This window comes from Dendrobates tinctorius, unplaced genomic scaffold, assembly GCF_039654945.1.
Source record: "Dendrobates tinctorius isolate UK_male_01 unplaced genomic scaffold, ASM3965494v1 ptg000064l, whole genome shotgun sequence".
Lineage (NCBI taxonomy): Eukaryota > Metazoa > Chordata > Amphibia > Anura > Dendrobatidae > Dendrobates > Dendrobates tinctorius.
The window spans coordinates 68,971,480-68,994,612 of record NW_027361732.1 but is presented as its reverse complement, the minus strand read 5'-3'; the positions used below and the strand labels follow the sequence as shown (position 1 = coordinate 68,994,612).

General features: G+C 40.4%; 1 protein-coding gene across 1 annotated transcript in view; it reads left to right on the top strand.

Moving 5' to 3' along the window:
- The window catches only part of ABCC4 (ATP binding cassette subfamily C member 4 (PEL blood group)), a gene marked incomplete at its 5' end in the record, with an annotated part of 231,070 nt that extends 215,694 nt beyond the window's left edge, over positions 1–15,376 (top strand). The window contains 2 exons of the mRNA XM_073580457.1: positions 8,962–9,096; positions 13,564–15,376. Of these exons, the coding sequence (XP_073436558.1) occupies positions 8,962–9,096; positions 13,564–13,653 (225 nt within the window). The remainder of the gene's footprint in view (positions 1–8,961; positions 9,097–13,563) is intronic.
- Positions 15,377–23,133: the final 7,757 nt, after the last annotated feature.

The following is a 23,133-nucleotide window of genomic DNA, read 5'->3' as shown; positions in this document are numbered from 1 at the left end:
CCCTCCTAGCTTTGTGTCATCAGCAAATTTAATCAGTTTACCCTCAATTCCTTCATCTAAATCGTTGATAAAGATGTTGAACAATACAGGGCCCAGGACAGAGCCCTGTGGTACCCCACTTGAGACATTCTTCCAACTGGATGTGCAGCCATTTACGACCACTCTTTGGGTCCGATCACTAAGCCATTTATGAATCCACCTAACAGTTGCCTTGTCCATTCCATACTTAGTCATTTTTTCAATAAGGATTGTATGAGAGACTTTGTCAAATGCTTTGCTGAAGTCAAGATATACTATATCTACAGCATTTCCTTGATCCACCCAATCAGTGATACCGTCATAGAAGGAAATTAAGTTAGTCTGACATGACTTATTAGTTAGAAACCCATGCTGACTCTGTTTAATCACTTCATTCTTATCCAGGTATTGACATACATGTTGTTTAATAATTTGTTCAAAGATCTTTCCTGGTATAGAAGTCAGACTCACCGGCCTATAGTTGCCTGGGTCCACCTTCTTCCCCTTTTTGAAGATAGGAACAACATTTGCTCTTCTCCAGTCTTCTGGCACTTCTCCTGTTCTCCAAGAATTTTCAAAGATTATGGAGAGGGGTTCAAAAATTTCTTCTGCTATCTCCTTCAGTACTCTGGGGTGTAATTCATCTGGACCTGGAGACTTGAATTCATTTAGGTTAGCTAAGTGTTTCCTCACTATCTTTCTGTTTATAGATATCCTGGATTCTTCTATTCCCTTAATAGGACAGTGAATAACAGTTGATGTTGCATTTCCTTTCTGAGAGAAAACAGATGCAAAATAGGAATTTAAAAGTTCAGCCTTCTCAACATCCTGTCTTACCATTTCATCATTTTCATCCTGTAAAAATCCTATAGCATCTTTGACTTTTCTTTTACTTTTGACATATCCCCAAAATCCTTTATTATTGCTTTTGACATCTCTTGCAAGCCTCAGTTCATTTTCAGCTTTAGATAATCTGATTTGTGCCCTGCAGGTTCTGCAGACAGCATTATATTCTTCTTTAGATATGCCTCCCTCTTTCCATTTTATAAACATTTTTTTCTTCCTTTTTAGCATGTGCTTAAGTTCTGTGTTCATCCATCCTGGTTTCCTTAAATGCTTCCTATTCTTCCCTCTTTTCGGAATTGTTAACAACTGTGCTTTGAGAATTTCATTTTTCAAGATTTCCCATCCTTCCTGGACATTTTTGTCTTTAAGGATATCCAGCCATTGGATCCCACCAATTCTCTTTCTGAATCCCTTAAAATCTGCCTTTCTGAAATCTAACCTTGACGTCTGAGTCTTCACAGGTCTTCCACCTCTAGTAATCCAAAATTCTAAAATAGCATGGTCGCTACCTCCTAGGGTCCCAGCCACTTTTACCTCCTCAACCATTTCCTCCCTGTTTATAAGGATTAGATCCAAGGTAGCAGTTCCCCTTGTTTTCTCCCTTACCTTTTGGAAGATAAAGTTGTCAGCAAGAGAGGATAAGAATTTCCTTGACCTGTTAGTTTTGCCTGAGAGAGATTCCCAACAAATGTCTGGATAGTTGAAATCTCCCATGACAACTATGTCATATTTTTTGGAGAACTTGGCCATCTGATGCATAAAGAGTTCATCTATATCTTCGGCTTGCACAGGCGGCCTGTAGTAAATGCCTACAATGGTGTCCTTTCCATTGTTCTGTCCTTGTATTCTTACCCAAACAGTTTCCACAGAACTCCCAGTCTCTGAAGCTTCAATCTCTGTGCAGATATACGCGTTTCGAACATACAATGCGACACCCCCTCCTCGTTTATCAAGTCTGTTTCTTGCAAATAAGTTGTATCCTTCTAGTCTTGTATTCCAATCATGTGTATTGTCCCACCAAGTTTCAGTGATTCCAATTACATCATATTTCTGTTCCTGTGTTAGTAGTTCCAATTCTCCTTGTTTGTTGCCCATGCTTTGTGCATTAGTATAGAAACATTTTAGTTTGTGATTGGTTTCTCTTTCTCCAATATTTTTATTAATTAGATTCTTTCGTCTTTGTTCTTCCTTTCCACTTCTAATAGCAGAGTTCTCAATAGCAATTGTCAGGTGTATGGCTTTTTCTGGTCTTTTGCTTCCCTTCCCATGTTGTTCTAGTTTAAAGCTCTCCTTACAAGTGTAGCAAGGCGACTTCCAAATACATGCTTTCCAGTCTTCGTAAGGTGCACCCCATCTCTAGCAAGTAGTCCATCGTATAAGTAGTTCACTCCGTGATCCAGAAATCCAAATCGTTGCTGACGGCACCATCGACGTAGCCAGTTGTTCACCTGCAGAATCTTATTCCACCTCCTTGTTCCATGGCCATCCACTGGGAGGATGGAAGAGAAGACCACCTGCGCTCCCAGTTCTTTCACTTTCTTGCCTAAGTCTTCAAAGTCTCTGCAGATGATTTCCAGGTCGTTTCTTGCGGTGTCATTTGTCCCCACATGTAGTAGCAGGAATGGGTAGTCATCTGTAGGTCTGAAGAGTCCTGATATCCTGTCAGACACATCTTTAATTTTTGCACCTGGAAGACAGCACATTTCTCTTGTAGTTATATCCGGTCTGCAGATAGCGGCCTCTGTTCCTCTCAGCAGGGAATCCCCTATGACCACCACTCTCCGTTTCTTCTTCACAACATTTTTCTTTCTCCATCCAGGAGGACTCTGAGGGCGTACAAGGTTGCTGTTTGTTGGCAAAGTCTTATCCTGATGTATTTCTTCATCGTTTTCCTGCGTGAGAGCCTGGTACTGGTTCCTGAGCAGTATGGGTGCTGACTGCCTCCTGATCCTCCTGCTTCTCTGGGTCACATGTCTCCATTCCTCTGTTTCTTCAGGTGCACTTCGAATTTCTTCTCTTTCTGTAACATGAAGAGATAATTCTGCTCTGTCCAAGAACTCTTCACCTTCCTTAATGATCTTCAACGTAGCTAACCTCTCTTCGAGATTTTGCAACTTTTCCTCCAACAGGGACACAAGCTTGCATTTGTGGCATGTGAAGGCAGATCTCACTAGCGACATCGCTGGGGACGGGGATAGCTACTTACCTGTCAGACGCGGCGATCCTGCGTCCTCCTGCCCGGCTCCACGCGTCGCTCGTCGGCGCCACAAGAAGCGCCGCAGGAAGTGAACGACGAGGAATGGTCCAGGAGCTTCTCGCGCGATCAGTGATAACCAGCGAGGGAGCCGGTCGGAGGTAAGTATCACATGCAGCGATATCGCTAGCAATATCGCTGCAACGTCACAAAATCGGTGACTTTACAGCGATATTGCTAGCGTTATTGCAGTGTGTAACGGGGGCTTTAGAGTGAGCCGGGTAGTCTAAACAGCTGCAGTGTCACTCAGAAAAGGAATGGAACAGCGTTGGATATTATTATTATTATTATTATTATTATTATTATTATTTATTTATTATTATTATGCATTTATATAGTGACATTTATTCCATGGCGCTTTACATGTGAAAAGGGGAAATATAGACAAGTATAATAAACATGTGCAAGACAAGGGACACACAAGTATAGAAGGAGAGGGGACCCTGCCCGCGAGGGCTCTCAGTCTACAGGGATGGGTGAGGATACAGTAGGATAGGGTAGAGCAGGTCCGGAGAAATCAGCTGCAGGTGAGTATAATAACACACTAACAGTACACTATATACACATGTATACAGATTTATGGACAAAAAGTTCATAGGAGGGCGTCTTTCATGTGCAGTTTCTATGTAGAAAAGTGAAACAAGGAATAATAAGTTTGAATTCACTGTTGAGCATTCTAATTCCTTTCATTTATTGACTTGATTTAAAATTGACTTTTAATAAATTACTTGGTAAATCTTATAATAAATACATTTGTAATAAGCTTTTATTAGCCTTTGATGAAATACATCAGCTTCAGCACAGGAATATGACTGGGTATTTACCATAATGTACACTTCAGCTCAGCGTGACTTGTTGGCTTGTGACTGGAATCAATTATTAGGAAATTGTATCTGCATGAGAGTTTATGTACACGCCTTGACTCTAAAATGGTTGTAGCTATGGTGAACAATATGATAAAGTGTAATCATCGTTTTAATTTTTATTTTGTATATCAATTGTATACATGAAAATAAGAAACTTTGTAATATATCTTATTAGAGAAATTGTCTTTTTGTTCTGCCAACACTAATCTTTCATTCTCAAAATTCTGAATATCCGGGTAACATCAACGAAGACAGATTGGTAGGTTACGGAGATAGGAGATGACTGTTCTAACAGATGCAATTCTATGTAGATGGGAGGAGCTGGAGAAAAAGCTCCTCCCTCCTCCCCCTCCTACATACATGGCAACTTATCAATAGCAGCTGCCATATCCTATCTCGGTAATGAAATAATCTATCTTGACTGAATAGAGATTTTACCCGATAAGATATATTGCAATGATACTTATTTTCTCATGTGTCTTTAATTTATGAACTAATAAATTATAAGAACAGTTACGCTTTAACCCCTTATCGACGTATGATGTACTGGTATGCCATATGCCTGCTGCCTGACTTTGATGTAGGCTTGGCATACAAGCTCGCAGCATTCCCAGCAATTGATGGCTAATTCAACTCCTTAATTACCGCTGATATGTATTAAAATGGCGGCCTCTAAGGTTAGTTATTCTCTCATTGCCGTTTTCAAATGGGAATAATGCTGTAGGGCCCTAAAGAGTCAGAAAATCTCTGGGGTGTAGCTGAGACCCTGGAGAAAATGAGCAGGGCCACATTTTCTGGTCCTCAATCACATGATTGCCGTTATTCACTGAATAACGGCGATAAAAAAAGTGTGTTGAAACAATTTCTCTCTCTTCTGACATGTTATACATGTCAGAGGAGAGAGAAATTATGCCCCCCAAAACCCCCTGATACCTCTGCCATCCTGATCCCTCCCCCCATCTCCGCATCATCATCTTGGGGGGGAAAAAAATGGTGGGCGCATGCACAGTGTACCTGCTGAGATCTGCCAGCCGGTACCCAACAACAATAGGAAATGTTTCCTTTTCGTTGCTTTTGAGCACTGTGTTAGACCCTACCACAGTTATAAAAAGAAAAAAATAGTAAATTAAACCCCCCTTTGTCACCCCTTAGATAAAAATTATAAAATATAAATTTTTTTTATTTTTCCATTCTTTGGGGTTAGAGTGGAGTTGGGGTTAGAATTGTTTTTTTTTTCTGTTTTTTTTTTTTTTTCAAAAGTAAAAAAAACCTGATGCGGCTAGTGTTGAGTGTAATGGCTCGTTACTCGAGTTTGCATCGGGTGCTCTGATATGCATGGAGTATCGCGGATCACTGCATTTTTTGGGGGGTGTCTAACAGCTGCAAAACATACGGGACAAGGACTCAATCATGTTTCTCAAGCACCAGTGACATTCGGTGCATACCCGAGCACCCACTGCAAACTGGAATAGCGAGCACTTGCACTCAACACTAATGACGACATATTCAATATGATTACCTAATTTTATCAAATTATATGTCATACCTGTGGGTTCAAAATGCTCACTATACCCCTGGATAAAATCCTTGAGGAGGTATGGTTCCAAAATGGTAACACTTGTAGGGAAGTTTCCACTGTTTAGGCACATCAGGGTCTCTCCAAATGCAACATTGCGTCCACTAATTATTCAAGCAAATTTTACATTCAAAAAGTCAAATGGCGCTCCTTCCAAGCCCTGCCATGCACCCAAACAGTAATTTCCCCCACAAATAAGTAAGGTATCAGCGTGCTCCGGAGAAATTGCACAACTAATTTTGGGGTCTATTTTCTACTGTTACTCTTGTGGAAAAAAAGAAAAAAGATAGGGTCTAAATTAAGTTTTTTGTGAAAAAAAATTAAATGTTCATTTTTTCCTTTCACATTGCTTCAGTTCCTGTGAAGCAACTGAAGAGTTAATAATCTTCTTGAATGAGGTTTAGAGCACCTTGAGGGGTGCAGTTTTTAGAATGGGGTCACTTTTGGGTACTTTCTGTTATGTAGATGCCTCAAAGACACTTCAAATGTGATGTGGTCTCTAAAAAAGAAAAAAAAAGGTTTTGTAAATTTTGTTGGAAAAAATGAGAACTCGCTGGTCAATTTTAAACCCTTCCAAGGCTGCAGTTATTCTGGTTTCTTGTGCACCTTTTCTACCACACTTTTTCCTTCCACTCAATTTTGCATTAATATGCTTGGGTACAGCACTCTGTGAACTGCCAGCTTCTTTAGCAATGACCTTTTGTGGCTTACCCTCCTTGTGGAGTGTGTCAGTGACTGCCTTCTGGTCATCTGTCAAGTTAGAAGTCTTCCCCATAATTGTGGAACCTACTGAAACAGACTAAGGGACCTTTTTAAATGCTTAGGAAGCCTTTTACAGGTGTTTTTTGTTAATTTTTGTAATTTACTGAGATAATGAGTTTTGGGTTTTCATTAGCTGTAAGCCATAATCATCAACATTAACAGAAATAAACACTTGAATTAGATCACTCTATAATGACTCTATAATATGTTTAAATTTTTGTATTGAAAAACTGAAATAAAGTAACGTTTTGATGATATTCTAATTTTTTGTGAGGAGCACCTGTATAGTGATGGAAAAATAAAGATATGACTCTTGGAAAAAGGGGAGGGAAAAACAAAAAAAAATGGAAAATTGCCAAGGGGTGAAGGGGTTAAGCATAAAGAATGGCATCAGTTGTCACACATCATACATACTCAAGGAACTTCCTAACTAGTACTGTTGGACAGCTACTATATTGCAATTACAGGGCGTCACCGCTCCAGACTCACTAATTGGGGTTTTATTGGTTTGGCATAATGTAATAAACATTGTGCTTTATACTTAAAAGTTAACACTCATATTTTTAAAGAGGACCTTTGACCAGGTCAAAAGGAACCAGTTTCTGCTTTTATTTTATTCTGCATTCTCCTCTGAGATATGAAGATTTACACACACACACACAGCATGAAGATATTCTCCTCAGAGGATCCTGTGAACAATGCCCCCCTGGCAAAGACCATAATATTTACTACTAAGCAAAATCTTCAGCCTCTCTGGAACCATATGGTGGATTAAAAAAATACAATATGGAATCCAAAAACTTGCCAACTCTGACCTGATGATTGGTCCTCTTTAAATGTGTAAAATTGCAACGTGCTTGTAAAAACAAGTAACTTTGCAATTGACCACTTATGAAAAGTCATCAATGTTTAAGAACAAAAGGATTTTTTTAATTTAAATTGTGTAGGTTATCGACCATCTTTGCAGCATAGCAGAAGTGGCCAGTCTTCTAGACAAGAAACGCAACATGTATGAGCTCTTTTTGATAAAGCTAGTAAGCGCTGCTCTAAAGCTGGCAGGACCGTTGGATCCAGCAAGCTTCAGGGTCAATGCACTTCTGTAAAACGGATTTGAAACATCCCTTTTCTAATTATGACTAAGGGCTGCTGTAAACATCTGTGATTTATTAGTGTTCTGTAAGAGTGTATGTTCAGGATGAAACTTTTTGTTCTAGGGACTGAAAAGGATGCTACATCTATAAATGTATTTTTATGTTGCTTTGTATAATTAGAGCTCTGTGTATTAGACAAAGAATTCCTGACAATGAACCTTTATACGGAGACCTTTTTGTTACCAGCAGTACAGATTTCCCATAAGAGAAAAGACTGTCTGCTACTTAAGGTCAGGTCTGAATTATAGCTTATACAGTGTCAGATGGTTAGATATTCTTCATGCAATACCTACATACATGTAATGTAGCTATATATGGACACCCTAACACATACATTATTGTAATACTCTTCTTCATGCTCTGTCATGCAGCTATGTATTTTGTATGATGAATGTGCAATAATCGAAATTTATTTAAAGTGAAAGGAATGGTCCTCGCTTGTGTCAAGTCCCATCGACTGCACGAGGCTTAGTACAAGGTGTTATATCTATATGATGCAATTATGGTTCACATCCATATATCTGCTTGTCACCGTCCCATAGCACCGAGGGAGAGATTCACAGTGCTAACTATATGCTGCAACAACAATAAAGCTCCTCTAAAATATTAAATCTTTATTAATGAACCTAATAAAACGTACGCAGAGAACAGGGAACACCCATACGGAAAAGGAGGATCAATGGGCTGTAGGAGTCGGTACAACGTATACATGAAGAAAGCCTTCTCATAGTAATAGTAATGAATTGCATTGCAAAACCTAGTTCTTCCCTGGATAGTAACCACCTTGCTAATAAAGGTTGAGCAACCGGGCCACCGCATGAACCTGTAATACTCCAATACTGCCATGCACTGGTAGGTACCATAGCGAAACTCTATCACCATGGTTCAGTGACCCCATGCCCCTCAACTGCTGTTAGATTTGCCTGCAGTGACATATCTAATGTTAGATGCATAGATTGGGTTAAGATGTGTTACTTTGATAATGGGAGTAGTTTGGATAATGACTATGGGCAACTGAGATATAAATCATGGCACATTATATAGCAGGAATAGCGATGAGTAATATGTACTTTCATTAAAAAGTTATCATGTTATGATAGGTGCTTGATTCAATACACTGCAGAGAAGATGTGGATTCCAGTCCACACTGCCCAAATAATAGATTTCCAAGACGTAGTAACAGTCAAGAAGTGGTTTAATCTACACGTCTCAGGGTGAATACTACCCCTTTCTCAGGAAAATACCACATACTGTATAGCTTACCATAGCTATTGGAAATCTATTATTTGGACAGCACGGACTGGAATCCACATCTTCTCTGCAGTGTATTGTATCGTCGGGTCATTGACCGACCTGTGGATCTGCGGCAGCCTCTCCTACATGTGCTTTAACCACCTACTACCAGGTGAGCAGCTTCCTACTTAAAAAGTGCTAACTTATCGGCTAAGACCCTATTGCGCTTTGTGTCTCCCTTGCTTTATCTATTAGGTGCTTGATTCAGGAAGAGTAAAAGAATATGACGAACCCTTCAACTTGCTGCAAAATAAGGAAAGTCTTTTTTACAAAATGGTCCAACAAGTTGGAAGAGCACAAGCATCTTCTTTGACAGAGACCGCCAAACAGGTGAGAAGGTGTTGCTAGTGTGTTACATTATGGTTTCATATAGCAGAATACTGTGGGAATGTCACACATGAAAATAACTGGTCATTTTAGAGGATATATCATTTCAATGTTTACGTGAGAAGGGTAAATTCTAAAAATTCATGTAAATCCCTTTATGACCTGTGATTTATATTTTCATCATAGTATGAAGTGATCGCAGGAACTGAGCCTGCTCCTTACTCAGGCTATGGCTGTATCAGCAGCAACTTTAGCTAACTCCGATCACTTCTGTAACAATTTAAATGCTGTTGTCAGTTACGAACAGTGGCATTTAACAGGAACCTGTCACCTGGAAAAATGTTATTAAAGGGAACCTGTCACCCCCCCCTGGCATTTTTAAGTAAAAGAGCCACCTTGTGCAGCACTAATGCTGCATTCTGTCAAGGTGGCTCTGTTACTTAGCTTCCGTTCCACCGCAGAAATAATCGTTTATAAAGTTGTTCAAAAATACCTGAAATTTGACAGGGGGGGCAGGTCTTTCCCCCTCTGACAGACGCCTCGCATCCATCACTCATTTTGTATTTGGCGCCGCCTCCTCAGTTTTCTTTTGAAATGCGGCACCTGCGCTGTACTATATCTTCTTGGGCATGCGCAGTCAGCGCTGCCCGTGCTCTCAGATCACATCCCGGCCGTCATATCGCGCGGCCACAGATCCCGCCCCGCAGTCGCTTATGATTTATTCACACTGCGGGGCTGGGAATCTTGGGCATGAGAACCGCAGATAACTACTGCGCATGCCCGAGATTCACAGCCCCGCAGTGTGAATAAATCATAAGCGACTGCGGGGCGGGATCTGTGGCCGTGCGATATGACGGCTGGGATGTGATCTGAGAGCACGAGCAGTGCTGACTGCGCATGCCCAAGAAGATATAGTACAGCGCAGGCGCCGCATTTCAAAAGAAAACTGAGGAGGCGGCGCCAAATACAAAATGAGTGATGGATGCGAGGCATCTGTCAGAGGGGGAAAGACCTGCCCCCTGTCAAATTTCAGGTATTTTTCAACAACTTTATAAACTATTATTTCTGCAGTGGAGCTAAGGCTGGTTTCACACTTGCGTTTTTTTGCGCTGTATTTTAGCGCTAAAAAACGCATGTGTTTTTCCCCCCTACATTTTGCATGGGATGCGCTTATGTGCGCATACACATGCGTTTGTATGCGTTTTTCCGCGCATGCATTTTTTTTGTGGTGTGTGCTCGGGCGCACAAAATGCATCCTGTTTTTTTGTTGACCATTAGTTAGACAATGGATTTTAGGGGTTTGGGTTAGAGTTAGGGTTAGTTAAGGGGGGTTAGGGTTTGGGTTAGGGTTAGTATGGTTTGGTTAAGGGTTAGGGTTTAGGGTTAGTTAGGGTCAGGGTTAGGGTATGGTTTGGTTAAGGGTCAGGGTTAGGTTTAGGGTTAGTAAAGTCATGGTTTGGGTTAGTGTGAGGGGCCAACTAATGTTGGAAAAAAACGCAAACGCGGTAAAAACGCATACAAACGCATAAAAACGCTGCATTTTTTCATGCATGCTCATAAAAATGCTTGAAAAAAACGCAGCATTTGTATGCGTTTGGAAAAACGCAAACGCACTAAAAACGCATACAAAAGCATAAAAAAGCTGCGTTTTTTCATGCATGCTCATAAAAATGCTTGAAAAAAACGCAGCATTTGTATGCGTTTTTTCTATGCGTTTTTTTGCGGGAAAAACGCACTGCAAAACAAAGCAAGTGTGAAAGTAGCCTAAGCTAAGTAAAAGAGCCACCTTGTCAGAATTCAGCATTAGTGCTGCACAAGGTGGCTCTTTTACTTAAAAACGCCTGGGGAGGTGACAGGTTCCCTTTAACCTGCAGCTATGAGGTTAATTTGCAGGTTAATAGCGTTGTGAACCTTCTCGGTGCCTGCACTTAGATCCACGCTGCCGGGAGAAAATGAACTTCATTCCCATGGTAGTGTTATGGTTTCAGTCCCCACTCCCCCGGCGCTGACGGCAGTTAGCATTACGGACAACTGTCAGTCAGTACAGGTACAGCCACCGCTCTCTGTACACGAAGAAGTAACTGAACCGACACTGCCCCCGTGACTGAGACTCTAACGCTACTGGGGGGAATAACTTTAATTTTCTTCCGGTAGCGTGGGTCTAAGAGACGGCATCGGGCAGTTTCAAAATACTTTTAATCTGCAGATTAACCCCATAGCTGCAGATTAAAAGTGGTTTTTTTTTAGGTGACCGGTTCATTTCAAATGTCTTGTTAATGATCGATTGCGGGCAGCCGATGTGTTAGTATGGCAGCCGCCTTCTAAATCCTGCTAGGAAGCCTCGGGCTGGGCTTCATAGGAGAGGATAGGTTACAATATATATGTCCCAAACTGAAAGGACTAGTGCTTTCTATGTAATGCCTGACACAGCATTCATTTCTTAGAATGTTAAACTGAAGATAATGGGAATTCCTATTTAAAGGGAATCTGTCACTGTCCCTATGAACACACACATCAGAGACCTGTCAATCTCTCCAGGAGGGGCGAAGTCAGTCTGGGACTAGTCTTGCCTCCTCCTATGATCTTCGGCCATGTTTTCAAACTGGGCGTTCTCTGAAATGCCCCAGCATTTCAGAATGAAATCTACCTGACTGTAATTGCTCTGGTTCACGCTGCCTGGAGTCTGACTAGCATAAATTTAGAGACCGGTTCCCTTTTCTCCCTATAAAATCTGCTATCTAGCAAGTATTTCCATAAATAACTTATGTTGGGGATCAATAAAAATAGTGGTATGCTACAACATAAATAGAAATGCTCTTCATTTCTCCTTCAGCACATGTCATATAGATCAGAGGAAAATTAAGAGAATGTGTAAGATTTACAGATTTATATGTAGGGAAATACATCCTTTATTAAGGTGAAATTAAAGAAATCCAAAATGTCCATTGCCTTTGATGCTCCCATTTCAATATTCCTTTTCCAGTATAGAAACTAATACCAAACGGTAAGTTACGCTGTGCTCGTCACAGTAGAAATGACCCTTTTTCCCGGTAAATTCCTGCCTCCATATCTTGTCACGCTCAGAATGACTCGGTGGACCGACTGCATGTATAGTATTATTGTCAGTTATTCGGTGAATGAATACATGTGTATATCCTCGCAGTTCAAGCAAGTGAATATTAAATTGACTTTTCAGCCCTAGAGCTAAATAGCAGGGTCGCCCTGCAATGCATCTCAATTTTGGCCATGTTTAATGCATTATGCAAGCTTTAGGCAAAAGTAGACTGCGGAGTTTAGTTGCTCCACAGTGAGGCCATTTCTATCTCTATTCAGCAGCCTGAAATGGAAACTTTGAAGGACACAGAGAAATCATATTAGACCGTGGACAAAAAGCTTATTATTGTCAAACAAGCATCAGTTTATGGCACTTGTGCTATATGTATATTGTAAACACATTTCCAAGACCCTGTACATTTATTTTTGGCCCAACTCGTGACAGATGTCAGCATTTGAAGATTGCATTTGCTTTTTGAAAGGCGCGAACAAAACTTTTCACATTCATCGGCGAAGGGAAAAAAATTGCATTTGAAGTCCCTTTTCTCCAGCATACACAGTGGCAGATAAGAGCACACAAGTCTTGACATTATTTCATTTTGTTATGCGCATCTGTCAAAGAACAGAGATACCATACAGCTCCTAAAAACTGCCGATTGTGTAACAGTGAAACTTGACAGCATTTCATTCCCTTTATATTCTGATTATACATTTATCAGGGAACCTGTATCTCTTCTAGTTCAGCTGGAAATCGCAGGGATTGAAATGCTGAAAGGCATGCTGAAAAAAAAAAATATCTTCTATTACTTGGGATCATCTTACGTTTTAAAGAAGTTGCTTGGATGAGGCTTTGTCAGAGCCTTAGCCTTCCATTCCATTATTGTGGTGTACTATCCATAGATCACATTTCTATGGGCCGTGTAACTGCTTTTGGTACAAATTAAACACTCTGATATTTCAAATATATGTACCTTGAAGTTTCAATGCTTGTCAATCATAGTTTGTAAAATATAGGGATTACAAGCTGATATTAACATCCAAATCCATTGTGTTTTGGTTTTATGTGTGAAAATGAGAAACCTTTTTTGCTGACGCTGTGTTCCACACGCCTTTGTCACCCTGTTTTAATTTATCTCCGTGTTTTCACTGCACAGAGTGACTGTCTTATCAGTATAATGTGGCCGTGGCTGCATCAATACTCAGTGGGATAACAGGCAATGCTATCATTTTGGTTTATTGGCAATTAATTTGGGCCATTGTTCAGATTATATATTGGTGACTTTGCTGATCTCTACCAAGATTATAATGTTTATTTTATGTCAAACATTCGCCTTTTTTAGATTTTTCTTTAACTACCAGTGTATGTTTTAGCCATCTGGTTTTACTCACTAACACAATATATATTTTTTGTTCTAGGTTTATCTAACCAGAATTCAAGAAGCAAACAAGCCACGTACTTGCAAGGACCCATCCGAACCATTTATTATTTTCGAAACTGCTCTTTGACATTGTGTAGCTCTATTCAAATGTACTTTCACAGGAAAGCCTCTTCCGATACCCTGTTTAATTGTGCCAGGTCTCTGTCAGCCCTCAGGTTGTCATTAAAGTACCAGCAGTTTTGGTGCATTTATATCTATGGTTAGGTATTGCTATGTGAAATCATTAGACCGTAAAGTTGACAATGTGATACTGTAACTAAAAAGTATCAATACTTGACTGACGTTCTCCATTTATGCTCATATCATCAGAAGAAAACTTACAATATGGCACAACTTTGCTTTTCTTTAAATTTGCTTGGCAGTATTCCCATCTGCGCATGCTCATCATCGGCGTAGCCAAGTTACTGTATGCGCACATGCTTATCAGCTGTGTAGCCAAGTTGCTGTATGTGCATATGCTCATCAGCGATATATCCAAGTTACTGTATGCACACATGCTTATCAACGGTGTAGCTAAGTTGATGTATATGCGCATGCTCATCAGCACTGCAGCCAAGTTACTGTATGCGCACACGCTCATCAGCGGTGTAGCCAAGTTGCTGTATGTGCACATTCTCATCAGCGGTGTAGCCAAGTTGCTGTATGTGCACATGCTCATCTGTGGTTTAGCCAAGTTGCTGTATGCACACATGCTCATCAGCACTGCAGCCAAGTTACTGTATGCGCGCACACTCATCAGTGCTGTAGCCAAGTTGATGTATATGCACATGCTCATCAACCATGTAGCCAAATTGTTGTATGTGCACATGCTCATCAGCGGTTTAGCCAAGTTACTTTATGCAGACCATTGCCAACCATTCACATTGGACTGGATTTGGGTATCCTAAACCTTTCCAATTCTGAGTTCCTTCAGTTTCAAGTAGGCTTCTAATGATTTTGACATTATTACGAAGCACAATTAATTCAAACAGAAAAGTCAAAGATTTCATATTTGCATCTCCTTTTCAAGAAGTGTTTAGCTAGTAATGACTATGAACATGCAGAATTGATCTATTTCAAATTAGAGATTATTTTACTTTTGCCTTGTAATGGATTCGGCTATTTGTGGTACACTGACATGTATTATTAACCAAAGCAAGCAAAAAGCGTCCATTCAGGTATCCAGGAGAGTAAATGTTGGGCTCCTCAGGTAATTCCTATTTCTTTTCATCAGGTTTTCCAAGTGCACAGGCAGGGCATTTACTATTTCAATGTGCCTTGAACTCTTCTGAAAGTGATAATGTTGTTTACACCGATGTTCTGCTGCCTGGTATTGTTTTTGTGACGTTGATGCCTTATTAGTGAAATATGCAAAATCTATCACTCTTTTAATGGGTGCCGACTAGCCAATGTTTCCATCATAATCTCTTTCACTTTCATGCTGTATTTTAAGAAACAATCAGTTAAGTACTGTTAATGCAATTAGTATTCATGGTTGTTAGAGTTTTCCTTCATTAATGCCAATCTGTATTCATAATAGTCTGCAATTAAGATACGCACTCCAAAGACACTAGAAAATACGGGCATTTAATCTGTGTGAATGTCATTTATCAGTCTTATTCATATTTGTTTAGCAGTTGATTGTTTCCATTTGTTGTACATTACAATAGTTACACGTTGGCTTTTTGGACTTCCAAAAAAAAAATTTTTTTTTTGTGTAAGTTTTTAAATTAAGATTTTATTTGTCAAAGGGACACCCAATCTTTGTTAAATGTTGTATAAGTCTTAATTATAAAAAAAATACAAATTTTTTTGAGTTGTGCATAATGTGTTTTTTTTTATTATAACATAGAAAATTGCATCATACCTAACAGTACATTTAGAACACTTACACTTAAAGAAAATAAATGGCTGTAAAATAGATATTTGGAGCTGTCCATGGTAGAGAAGACAAGATATGGTCTACACATCTGTCTAAGGAAAAAACAACATAGGTATGCTAGTACATATTTTGCCTAAACTGTGTACTGTCCATGTGCACAACAAACGCTTGTTATCTCGCAATCAGAAGAGGTCCTGGAAATGCCAGCAGGTAGGTTTGCAGGGCTTAAGCCACGGACTACCAATCTGGCCACTTGAACTGCAGATCTGCAAATCATTTGCTCAACTCTTTTGCAGAGCGTTATTTTCGCTGTGAGCGTGCTAAGTTATCATTAAACATTATATTTCAAGTAAATTACTACCTATTACCAGTTTATTGTTCCAAACTTTCTAAGAAACTTTCTAAGAAACACATATTGTCAAAAATGAATCAACCCTTCTGTTTAGCACTTAAAGGGACATTTACCCTGGTATATAATGTTTTCGTGTAAACAAGGTGCCAAATACCTGATGAAATTATCTTTTGTGTACCACATAGGTCATCATTCACGGTAGCGAATTGTCCTGTGTAAACAGGACTCACACTGCTTAGAATTATGGCAGCCTATGCACACTGAGCGAACCAGTATAGATCTAGTCTACTTTGGTCTACTTGTGTAAATAGGCATTCAATTGACTGATCTGTAAAAGTTGACCAATCGTCTGCTGTTTTGTGCTGCCGGTGGTCCATGTATACAGACCTTAAGTTAGTGTATTTTGGACATTGAATGGTTCGGAGTTTGGGCCATGTTTAAATGGAATGGCAGGCGCAGAACTGTATAAGGATTGCGCCTCTGACTGTGGAGCCCATCTAACAACAACAATACAATACTGCCATTGCCCAGTCCCCCCCCCCCCTCACACCAATCCCCTTGGTGATGCACTAATTGAGATGACCCGGCCGGTCAATGGTTCTTAAAGGGGAAGGGTCCTACGGCCACACCTACAGGGGTTAAAGCCAGCCATTAACTCCCTCTTTCCCTCCCGGCGGACACCTGGAAGCGATCGTGCTATTGTCCCACCCACCCTCCCTTATAAGTGTTAATGGATGTGTTTGGCCATACCAACCGGCAGATAGATATTAAATTTGTAGTTTATATAAAGATATGTAAATATTTGACTCACCATTTTACCTTTACTAAGTCACAGCGAGAGAAGCAAAGGTTCGTAACCGCTCGTTGGGCCAACTTGCCTGTCGAATGCGGACAGGATCTCGGCGCGAGCCGCCCGTTACGAAGTGTAATTGCCTTTCTCTGATTATGTAATTAATAAACTGTGACCGACCTGTTCAACCCACCTAGGATTGTCTGTTTCATTACGGGATTGGAGGGAGGGGGGATGGCACTGGTCACTGATTACAACACACAGGTCTCCACAGTCTTTAAAAATGAAAACTTTGCTACTGCTTACAGACCTCACGAACCAGATTAACCTCTCTAATGCTTGTTCTTTTTAAATTGTGTAGCACCTGGTAGTTCTTAGATACATTCTTTTTAAAGGTGTACCTTACAGACTGAAGACTAAAGAACATAAGTGTGCACTTGTATAGCTGGAGGCTTAAAAGACCTTGAAGTTGTTCAAATCTATAAAGCTAAGTCAGATTATACTGGTATAGAGAGGTTAATCTTACATGAACGGACCTTGGAATCACATAAGTATGCAGTCATTTGCAGTATATGTTTCTCATATGTTTCATACCTTATACATCACATCCCTGAAAATAGATGTGTCCTTTGTTCGAAAAACCTTTGTGATCAAAAGACAAAGCTGTGTATATTTGAAAGGCATTTCTTCTCTGTTGAGAAAATACTGTCTGAGCTTGCCTTCACACAATTCAAGTAATTCATCTTTTCATACTTTTATTGAGCCCTTGATGGGACGATTTTTAGTAATTGCAGACAGTAGGATCATAATGCAATCATCACCATTTAAAGATGAACTTATTTTTAATCTCTAAAATATATAAATTATGTCATAAACTCATGCTTCAGTTTTGTTACAGATTTGCAAAAAAGATCTGGTGTGTATTTTTATTGTTTGGTCATGTTTGATTGTTTTTTATTAGGCTATTCATACACTTTAATCTCAAACAACAACAAAGTCTTTTATCTTGACCTGTATAGGGAAGAATGTTTTTAGGGTTTGTATAATAGCCCATCATTATAATTCCGCCAAACATTTTGAAGCTTATCCTATGTCTTGATTACAGCATGACTGCTTTAATCCATAAAATGTGCATTGTTCTTGCATGGACCCTTGAGCAATGGCACAATGCTGAACATTATTACATAATATGGGATAGAACGCTTAATACTGTGATTACATTACCTAGATTAGTACAGTAGAGACTACTGTATTTGGAAGAATCTACTCATACTGAGATTTTCAATTTTTATACTTAAAGAATCACTTAAAAATATTATGGACATGTACTCTAGGTGTATTAATATACTCACTATTTGCTGTCTTCTCTTGTTTCCAGTGCTGCTATGGTCCTTAGCTGGTTTACATGACAACCATTCTGACCTGTTAGATCACACAAGGCTTTGTTTGAGTTGAATTCACTAATACAGTTTAAGCCTATGATGCCTTGTTATGCTGCTCTATTGGCTTTGTAACAGGGACTTGTGGCTCACACATAGAGCCCTGTGTAAACTGGAGATTTGGAACTTCAACCATGTGATTGAAAAGAGGACTGGAGTGGGGTTGGAAACCACTATACTACATATACATTCACACACGTTTAGCACATAAAAAAATGTAATTACTGTTTCAAAGGGATCATGTCACATTTATGCTGTCCAGACTACATTTAATTGAATTCACAGACGTACTTTTCCCATATTGAAAGAGAAGATGCTACCATCAATCTGTGCCCTTGATAAACATCCAGTTTTCCAAGACGACAGTGGATTAAAACACACATCTGTTGCATTTCTGAACTAGAATACTGTAAGAGTGGTTCAATGGTCTATGGTGAATTTTGAAGAGACAAGTTGGTGTCAGCCTTCAGTAGGCAAACATGCCCAAGAATGATGTACGGCAGAGCACACTTTTGCTCTGCTGGTACTATATTCGTCTAAAGCCCCGTCACACACAGCGTTCTCGCTAGCGAGATCGCTGCTGAGTCACAATTTTTGTGACGCAACAGCGATCTCACCAGCGAGATCGCTGTGTATGACACTGACCAGCGACCGGCCCCCCTGCCGGTTATCACTGATCGTCCTGGAATAGCCAGGACATTTTTTTTGATCGCTGGTCTCCCGCTGGCCAGCATGCATCGCTGCATGTGACAGGCGGGAGACCAGCGATCAGCACGCTGGTAACTAGGGTAAACGCAGGGTTTCTAAGCAGCGCGCGTCACTTAGAAACCCAATGTGTACCTTAGTTACCAGCGCGCTGATGCAGGGAGCTGGTAACCAAGGTACACATCGGGTTTCTAAGTGACGCGCGCTGCTTAGAAACCCGATGTGTACCTTAGTTACCAGCTCCCTGCATCAGCGCGCTGGTTACTAATGTACACAGCGACACCGCGCGCTTGACTGCCTGTTTGACAGCTCACCAGTGATCATGTAGCGACACCAGCGATCCTGACAAGTTGATATCGTCGGGATCGCTGGTGAGTCACTATGTGTGACGGGGCCCTAAGGCACAAGCGTCCTTATCCCGTTTTGTACGGGGTTTGAACTTTAGGGAGGGGCCACTGATTGGGTGCCAGAAAACAGTATGATGGCACTCTATTCACCTAATTTTACACCTAGAATACTTGGCTCTGTCCTTAAAAATCATGGAGGTCATACAAAATACTAGATGTAAAAAGCAAAAAACACAAATATCCTGAACTTAAAAGTAAAAAATAAACTTCAAATGCATAAAGGTAATAATAATAAGGGTATTTAGTAAACATAATTTTGACCAAAATAATGTACAAGCCATCCCGCCACATCACGGCAACCCTTGTGGGACAGTCCCTACTCTAGTATTTAAAACCTTTTCACTTGCCAAGTGACGTGAATGTGAACAAGGATCGAGCAGCTGAACCACTAGTAAAAGCTTAGGCCAGACAGGATGGTTTTCCCAGCTCAGAAAGAGGGCGGTCACACCCATATATGCACTGAATGCACAATTTTTATTCAAAATACTAGATGTAGTTGTTTATGTGGGTTGTATTCATTTTTGCATCAACCAATTTGATTAAAACTGAATATTTTGTAATGACAGTCATATTATTGACCTTTTATTTTATGTCAAGCTTGACATTAAAAATAGTTAGATGAACCTCAGTCTTGTCAACATTTACGAAATCCTTGTTTTCAGGACTGATTTATGCTGAGGATTGTAATTTGTGTAGTATTCTTTCAAATCCAGTGGGTGGCCCTACTTAATGATTTACAGCTGTTTCTGCATGCAGAGTCATACAGGGAAGACTGTCAATCACTGAGTAGTGACCACTCACTGGACTGATATACATACAAACACTAGGAATTTAAATTAATAAAATTTAAGGTTTATAAAACTTCTTCCACAAAAATGTACTGTATTTTGCGGACACAAGGATAACCCCCCCCCCCCCCCAATTTTAAGAGGAAAATGGGGATGCATCTTCTAGTCCAAATGTAGCTTACCAGGAGGGGGGGTGCGATGGCGGCAGTGGAGCTGGTCACTGGAGGCAGGGATACAAAGGTCCTGCAGGTCCTATAATCCGATGTATTTTTGTCCCGATGATGTGACATGGAGAGCCTTTTGTGTCTGCAGGTCCTAAAACTGCGAAATTCCTACTGCACATATGCAGCAGGTCCTCAAGTCGAATCATTTAATCACATAGTAGTTATAGGTCATATGTGCTTGTAGTACCTCCCCTTTTACAAGTCCTGAAAAGAATTCACAAGTCATGAGAATAGGACAGGTTCTTAAATGGTGTTAACTGATCACATTGGACAGATATTGCTAAGAAAACTATGATTGGATGGGTAAGTTCACCTTACAACATAATTATCCTGATGATAAAACATGAGGATTGATAGATTTGAGTACCAATCAGATATATCCTATTGTTAAAGATCACTCAGGAGTGGTCAATCTATTAAAACCATCTAGTGGTTGCCCTGAATGGCATCTCAAACCTAACTTATATATGCAGGAAAGTTCCATTCAGCAGCCATTGCAGCCTGATTCCCATGAAGATGCCAGTAATGGTTAAACATGTTGGGGAGGCAGTTTGCTACAGTATATATTTTAAACAGCAAGATTTGTACTGGTCCTAATAGGCAGTGAGTGGTGTTCCAAGGCCACACAATGCAGGAGATATAGGAATGAATTTGAAGGATTAAGAGCTACAGTAGCTCAAAAACAATATTAAGGAGGGAATATCAAACAAATAATCCCACAGCAACAAATCTTAAACCTATTGTGAAGAAAAAAATCAACAACAATATCAAAATAAATAGATTATGAGAATTTATCTACCAATATTATACTATAACTTGGATATAAAAAAATAGATACATCTAGCAATTGTTGGTCTTGAATCCCTGACTATAGTGTGCAAAACATTTATAGATCTATAAAACGACAGGTATATTGATCTCATTACTTCTCAAGACCAATAGAAATCCATACAGGGACCAATAAAAACCTTGTTGTTTTATAAATGCACACATATTAATTTTTGCAAGAACTGTATATTAAGAGACCACTGCACAGTTCTATAAATCAGCTTCTCTACATGTCTGACAGCCATTCCATTCCAGTGTCTTTTGAAAACCAACTAGAGTACACCTCATTCTACTTAAAGTATAAAAAACGCTGCTGTGGTGTTCACAATCCTCTTGCAGTAGGACAAGCTGGATGGCAAAACTAGTAATATCCCAAAAGTAATAGGAATGAAAAAATAACTTTTAACCATGCCAAAGGAGTTGAAAAGAAAAGTCTTGAGTGAGGAAAAGAAGGGCTCAATTCTGGCTTTACTAGCAGACGGAGTGAGCGTCATGTTGCCTCCATCCTTAAAATTTCTAAGATGGCAGTCCATTACAACGAGGTCAAGCAATACATATTGGGGACAACAAAGCTACAGATCGGCAGAGGGTGAAAACGACTCCACTGACTGGGATGACCATCATCTTATTTGAATGTCACTCAGCAACCACAGGATGACATCAAGTGACCTGCAAATGGAATTTCAAATGGCAGCTGGGGTGAAGTGCACGGCAAGAACAGTTTGTAACAGGCTCCTAGAGGCAGGGCTCAAGTCATGTAAAAGTAGAAAAAAGCCTTTCATCAATGAGATGCAAAGGAGAGCCAGACTGAAGTTTGCCAAAGACCATAAGGATTGGACCATAGAGGACTGGAGTAAGGTAATCTGTGATGAGTTCAATTTTCAGTTTTGCCCAATACCAAGTCGTTTAATGGTTAGACGGAGACCTGGAGAGGCCTTGCACTGACTGTGAAAGTAGGTGGAGGATCAGTGATGATCTGGGGATGCTTCAGCAAGGCTGGAATTGTGCAGGTTAATCTTTGTGAAGGATGTATGAATCAAGCAAAAGGTTATCCTGGAAAACAGTTGATTCCTTCTGCTCAGGCAATGTTCCCTGACTCTAAAGACTTTTCCAGCAGGACAATGCGCCATGCCACACAGCTAGGTGAATCAATGTGTGGATGAAGGACCACCACATCAAATCCCTGACATGGATATCACAAGCCATCAAACAAAGAACTGCTTAAATTTTTGTACCAGGAGTGGCATAAGGTCACCCAAAAGCAGTGTGAAAGACTGGTGGAAAGCATGCCAAGATGTATGAAAGCTGTGATTAAAAAACATGGTTATTCCTCAAAATATTGATTTCTGAACTCTTCCTGTGTTTAAACATTAGTATTGTTGTTTCTAAATGATTATGAACTTGTTTTCTTAGCAGTATTTGCAAGCAATGCTTTTTTTTTGTTATTTTGACCATTTCTCATCTTCTGAAAATAAATACAAAATTTAGTGCTTGGACATCCACAGACATGTCAGTAGTTTTATAGAATAAGAGCACAATTTACATTTTACTAAAAAAATATACCTGTAAAGAGAAAAATCAGACAAACTGAAAATTTTGTAGTGGTCTTAGTTTTTGCCTAAGCTGTATTTTTAAAATATACCGTATTTTTTGGACCCTAAGACGTACTTTTTTCTCCCAAAATTTTTGGGGAAAATGGGGGGTGCGTCTTATGGTTGCAATATACTAACCTCCGATCATGGCTGGAGGCTGGGGCGGGTGCCGCGGGGCTCTGTGGTGTGGTCGCTGCGGGCTGTGCTCCGGTGCAGGGGCAGCGGCTCTCTGCTCTGTGGGGGGGCTCCGCCGGCATTTCCTCAAAGCCCGGAGGCCTCCGCAAATCTTGCTGGCTGCTGCCATGTTGTGGTGGCCTCCGGGAACATGGACGCCGGGAAGATGGCCGCCGGTCCAGGGACAGCGCATGCTCAAGTTCAGATCTCGTTGCCGAGATTTGAATCTAGTCTCACGAGATCTGAACCTGAGCATGCGCCGTCCCCAGACCGGCGGCCTTCTTCCCGGCGTCCATGTTCCCGGAGGCCACCGCAACATGGCGGCAGCCAGCAACGAATTTGCGGGGGTCTCCGGGCTTTGAAGAAATCCCGGCGGAATCGCTGTTC